At 38.0% G+C, this 6000-nt stretch overlaps 1 protein-coding gene across 2 annotated transcripts in view; it reads right to left on the bottom strand.

The window, feature by feature from the left end:
• Positions 1–2327: 2327 nt before the first annotated feature.
• The window catches only part of PTCHD4 (patched domain containing 4), a gene marked incomplete at both ends in the record, with an annotated part of 84901 nt that continues 81228 nt past the window's right edge, over positions 2328–6000 (bottom strand). For both annotated transcript variants that reach the window (XM_080616080.1, XM_080616081.1), the window contains one exon: positions 2328–3961. In XM_080616080.1, coding sequence (XP_080472206.1) covers positions 2328–3961 — 1634 coding nt within the window. The remainder of the gene's footprint in view (positions 3962–6000) is intronic.

Raw genomic sequence — 6000 nt, 5'->3', positions numbered from 1 at the left:
CATAGCTAACTATTCTAAAAATGATGGATATTGCACAATGCCTTCAAGGTGCAGATCAGGGTTGGCAAATACCTCCCAGCTAGAGATGCATCTCAGCCATAACCCAACGCGAAAACATCCCCTGCTCCTAAACCTTACTAAACTTTTAAGATCTCAGTTTTTCAGCTGGCCCCTTAATATCTTGGGTCAAACTAGTAGCCTTGATCTAGCTACACCTGAAGTTTTGATCTGGATTCAAACTTTGTAAGCATTGCTTATCTAGAAAGTTTATCTCTCTCTAAAACTTGTTGCACGCAAAAAGTTCCTTGAAGAATCAAGACCTTTGACCACTCTTAAAACACAGAGGTCATTTTTGGCAAATGGTAATGGCCAAGTACAAAAGGTATAGAGAAGAGGGAAACTGCATTTCTTGGAAAGAGAAGCAGCTAATGAATATTAGAACTGGCATTCAAATGGCTTTTTTGTGCTGCATCTGAATTTTTTTCTGGCTCTCCCTAACCAGGAAACAGCAGGAAGAGATGAGATGTCACATAGCAAAGAATCAACTTCTTGAAGTGATTTTTAGTAAAACGCATGTACACACCCTCATCAGCAAACTCCGCAGGTTTGAGACAGAGTTAACCAGCTAGAAATAGACAAGTATACACATTTTGGAAGGCAGAAAGCTTCCAGACATTTTTTAAAAGTACCAACAAATAATACAGAGCAGACATAAACACTCCATATAGTGATATCTTTACATAGTGTCCTCATGGATACTATATGTTCAGGAAGACATTGCTCATATAGGTGATGATATACCATATTCCAGAGAGTAGAATGCAAGCCCTTTTAGAATATTGAAAGGAGATATGGACATGGCAAGCTCCAGTGCAGAACTAAGCAAAGAGCAGACAGAAATCACTAGATCTGTTTTCATCCCTTTTCTTAGGCTTTTAAGCTGTATAGTTTACAAAGCAAAGAAAGTAATTTATACTTCTTTACAGTATGATTTCTAGTGTCACATAGTGACTGCGGATTTACTGCACTCTCCTGTGAAATTTCAACAGCTGTAACAAAGCTTTATGTTGCAGATGATCAACAGTAAAATATTTAGGAATAATAATAACAAAAACATTTCACTCTCCCCTTCCCACAGGGGACCAATCTGTCTCTTTACAATCAGGAGGTGATTCATCCCCATGCAAACCTGAACAAGGTCTTTTTGTGTGTGGCAGGTGTTTGACTGATGTTTTGCTTAAAGAAAGGGAAAATCCCACTTTCTGCAACATATTGCAAGTACCAGCAAACATATACCTTTGTCCATTGGACCGAACATATAATGATAATACTGTGCAGGTGTTCCAAAGCTGACTCAGCTGTTACATAATCACATTATTCCTGTGATATGCAATCTATCATTACATTTAAAGTGCCTGCTTGATTAATATTCAGTATTTAGTGTCAACACTGAGAAATTAGAATTCACAAGTGTTACACTGCAGGAGCTGCAAATACTGCTGCAGTAGTGATGGCCTTCATTAGTTTTGTGAGATCTGTTATTTCAAGGGGAATTTCACAATTCGAAATTACCAAAAATGTAAGCATGGTGTTAACTACCAGCTGTAACATTGTGGGATAAAAGTCATGTGTTATATTTAAAGAAACTAAATGTTAAATTTCCAAATGGCTATGGTTCTTTCTTCTCTTATATAAGCAGTACTTCTATCCCTAAACAGTGTAACCTTGCCATCCATATTCAAAATAACACTCTAATTGTGGTGTTACAGATATACATGTTATACTATAATTGGGAAGTACTTTGGCTTAGATTGCTTTAAAAGTCTACTTCCCAAGTGCATAGGTTTCATCTCAACAAACTTCTCAAGAAAATAAGAAAAAAAATAGCATGGCATTTTTTTTGTCTTTTTTGGGCTTGTTCCATTTTCTCATTTGAAATGTTTTCAGACAATTTTATCAAACAAATCTGCCTTTTTCTCTACTCTTTACTTAATTGTAACTCTTTTTTTTTTTTTCACCTTTACTTCAGTAGGTCAAGCAATATCCGTTAGAACTACAGTTTGAGATTTAGGAATACTTAATGGCTAACAGACTCTTCCCTGGTGAAGAATGAGGATCCAAAGGAAACATTTGAGATTAATTTTACTTTCATTATTTTTGTTAAAAAAAGTTTGCATCTTGATGTGTCATGAATACCCCTTCTTGATCTTCCTTTGCCTTGTCAGACCTGGCCAGCACAAGCAGCTGAGATCTTTGCTCTATTTTCCCTGCATCTCTGTGCAATGCTTTTTTAAAAAGAGAATATATTATTATTTTTACTAAGCCTTTCAGACTGCTGTAACATGATCAGGATTCTCCTGAATCTCTATGCATTCAATCTCTTCTCGTTCCTTCCTTTTGGCCCGTTTCTTTTTCTTATGGTGCTTTTTGGAAGGTGGGAAAAAGGTTAGAAAGACAGGCAAAATAACAAAACAGTGCAGAAGTGTGCAACTGCCGGCAAGCAGCAAGCATTTAAACAGTGTGAAGGTCAAGTTTGAAGGCACAAAGAGAAGGGGGACCAACCCAATAAGGAAAGAAGAAACGTTCTGCAAAATGGCTGTCCCGTGCTCTTGGAGGGAGTTCTTTATACACTGAGTTCGGGTGTGCTCAGTAGCTAGTACAAATGTATAAAGCAAGGGTGCACAGTGATCTATGGCAAAATTCAAAGTGTAGATAAGGCACAATATAGAAATGCAATCCATGTCTACATTCCATAAAGTCATCAAACCAAGGACACCCAGCTCTATTGAGGTGACACTGAGAATTAACCAGAAATTTCCCAGAGGATGAATAACCAGGAAAAAGGTCAGTATTAACATCAGCAGGATGCCAAAACCAGAAATCAGGACAGGCATAGTTACTGATAAACCGTAATGGTCCATGAAAACAAAAGTAGGATTGAACACAATGAACTTGATGCTCTGTATAAGAGAGAGGGGTCGCAGCTTCTCCAACAATTCTACTGCCTCCCTCTGTGTGTTTTCACTAGTCCTGGCCACAAGGTACAAACGAGAAGCAATTATGTTGTTCTCATCTCCAGCTTTGGAGAAAATAATGTCATTTTTGAAGTGCTGAAATTCTGGCTTTTTTAAAAAGGAGCTCTGAAGAATGCTGATAAAGTCACTTTTATTGGTTGCACTGATGTTACCCACACGAAGGTACTGGTAATACTGTTCAATCCAGGACACTGTATTGAACCCCTGGCTTAGTGTTTTTAGGTCTTCTTGCACAGTGCCATTCCAGTACTCAAGAGGTTCATAAATGTAAAAACCTATCACTGGGCTGTAGTTGCTGAAATACTTTTGCTGTATGAGGGCATAGGAGACGCTTGGAGACTCACTGGCAAGAAGGTTGATAATGTTGGCTCCATCGTTAATCTGTAAGCACCCCATAAAGGAGAAAGAGGCATAGATGAGATAAAGTATCACCACAAATGGCTTGACATATATGTTGGTAATCCACTCATTGTAATGCTCTCGGAGGAAATGCTGGATAAAGTGATGCTGGTACGGGTCAGTCTCATGGTGAGAAGTATGCTGATGGCCATCGTTCATCATGGTCTGGAACCACACAGGTTTTCGGTCCAGGTATTCTGCTGACGGGATTTTGCAGCAGAAGATGCTGTGATAACGGTTCTGCTCCAACTGGCCAGCAAAGACCAGGCAGGAGCCAAAGAAGGAGAAGATATAGAAGTAGTTCAACAGGATGGAGACACACATGTTCTGGCAAAAGATTTTTACAGCTTCGATGTTGGTGAAAGGACTTGCACCCATGCCAAAGGCTATGAAATACAAGGAACTTGTCATTGTGTAGGAGACCATGACATCTGAGTAGGCATCTGCTACTCTGTCCTTGAATGGCAGATTCTCTCTGGTTCGACGCCATCCTGAAAGAAGTTCAAACACTCCCTTGGTTCCATGACCTGGAATGAGAAAACAAAGTACATACATGTACCATATATAAAGGGGGTCCTACCATCCTCCAGATTTTGGCAGGTTTTTCATCCTCCAGGAGTCAAAAAATTTTGTTGGCTAAATTTTGTTATGATTTTGAAACTAGTTAAACAAATGGAAAATTATGAGGTGTCTGTCTAAAGCTAGATATCAGAATTCATATACAGCTGCTTAAACTAATAGCTGATATTCTGAGACTCTCCATGCTCAGAAATAAAATTATGAAATAGCCTTTAAAAGACACTCATTGATTTTAATGGATATTGAATTAGTTCTCATATGCACTGCACGCATAAGACATAAAAGAACATGAAGTTTAGTGCAAGTCTGAGGCTCATTCATGAAATTTCTTGCGGTATTCTACTACATCTTTCAAGAGATTCAATTTCATACACTTGCAAATGCAAGTAACAATAATTTCTTCCAGGGAGTATAAATTGAAGGCATTATCTGAAAAATGAGCAGGTGTGACCAAGAAAGGGGCATCTTGGTTCTTCACGCTAGACAAAGGAAAAGATACACTGCCATTAAGTACAAATAACCAGAATAATTTATGTGATGGTTCTCTACCTGTTGAGTAAAAATGGAACTCCTCAGTGATAGTACACAAGTTTCCATACTCTTTGAAGTTTGACATGCTGGTGGTAAGGATGGAGAGTACAATACTGGCCAAATCATTGGTCTACACTAATTGTCTATAAAACATATCGTTTGGGGTTTTTTTTCATTATTTTGTCTCCATTTGTCTCTCTTTCTCTAAAGTATTCAGAGCTCATTTGGATGAGAAGGAATTCCCTTAGCTCACATGAGAGGACATTCTGAAAAGAGTCAGATGTGATCAGTGCTCCATGACAAGTTCTTACTTTGTATTCCAAACTGAGAAGTATTTTAGGGGTATGATTTTTTAATAAATTAAAGCTTACTACAGACTTACTTTAATTTTACTCATCATAATCACAGTCCTACAGGTATTAAACTTTGGGACAGAATGATAATATTAAAACTAGTCTTACTAGAAAATGTTTAATCAGTAAAGACTATTCATTTATACATTTTAATATAACTTATATGTTGAATATATATACACACAACCATATTCTTTTATTTCCTATCAGAGAATTTCAATTTGGGGGAAAATACAAAAAATAACATTAAAAAACACAGCCAAAAGTATTTGGCTTTCAACTAAAACTCCTGGTAAAAAATGAAAACCACATATTTGGGCTTTGCTGAGAAAGTGGGAAGATCTCTATGATTCTGTCATTCTCTGCACTTTGGATCAAGCCCTGACAAAATTCTGGACAATGTAAGGAAACACAGTATGGAGCAAATAAAGAAGTAGAAGCAGATCACAGATGCCTCTGCCTCTGTGTGCCTTCATTCTCTGCAGTACAAGAAGTGTATGCAACACAGCATGCACAAAGGTAATTTTCTTGTAACATAACCAGAAATATGACAACAGGAGATTTGCAAATAATGAAGCGTATAAGAGTGAACAAAAAGATTGTTGAGCTTGTCTTCTGATTTTAATTCCTTGGATTCCTTCAGCTGCTTCTTTTGCCCAAAGGAGACTCCTGACAGCCATTCTGGACAGGGAAAATTACAGCATAAACTGTCAAGTTCTATGAATATTGCCTGTTTTACTGCAAATCAGTATTCCCAGTGAAAGGCAAGCATACAGTATTACAGAAGTCTTGCAGTTAGCAAAAAGCCTGCTGTCTTATGAATCAGCATGTTGGTTCAGGAGGGACCTTGAACTCCCTGGTAAATTTAGGGTCAGACTGTTCAAATTCTCAAGGCATGACTGTCTTGCACACTGTCACTGTCACACCATCAAGCAGAAAGAATTGGCTCCTTGGGTTGAATAAAGCTGCAGAATCCAGTGATTCGGATGCAGTTTTATATTGTGCTTAAAACAAGTGTGCAAGTATCCTGAGGGGTGCAGACAAGGCTGAGTGGTTACCAACTTCTACTGCCCGTGTCCTGGCATGGTTTAATATAATGGTAT

Source organism: Psittacula echo (genome assembly GCF_963264785.1).
Source record: "Psittacula echo genome assembly, chromosome: 4".
NCBI classification, from domain to species: Eukaryota; Metazoa; Chordata; class Aves; order Psittaciformes; family Psittacidae; genus Psittacula; species Psittacula echo.
Note: the sequence above shows the minus strand (reverse complement) of the source record. Positions and strands in the feature narration are given on the sequence as shown.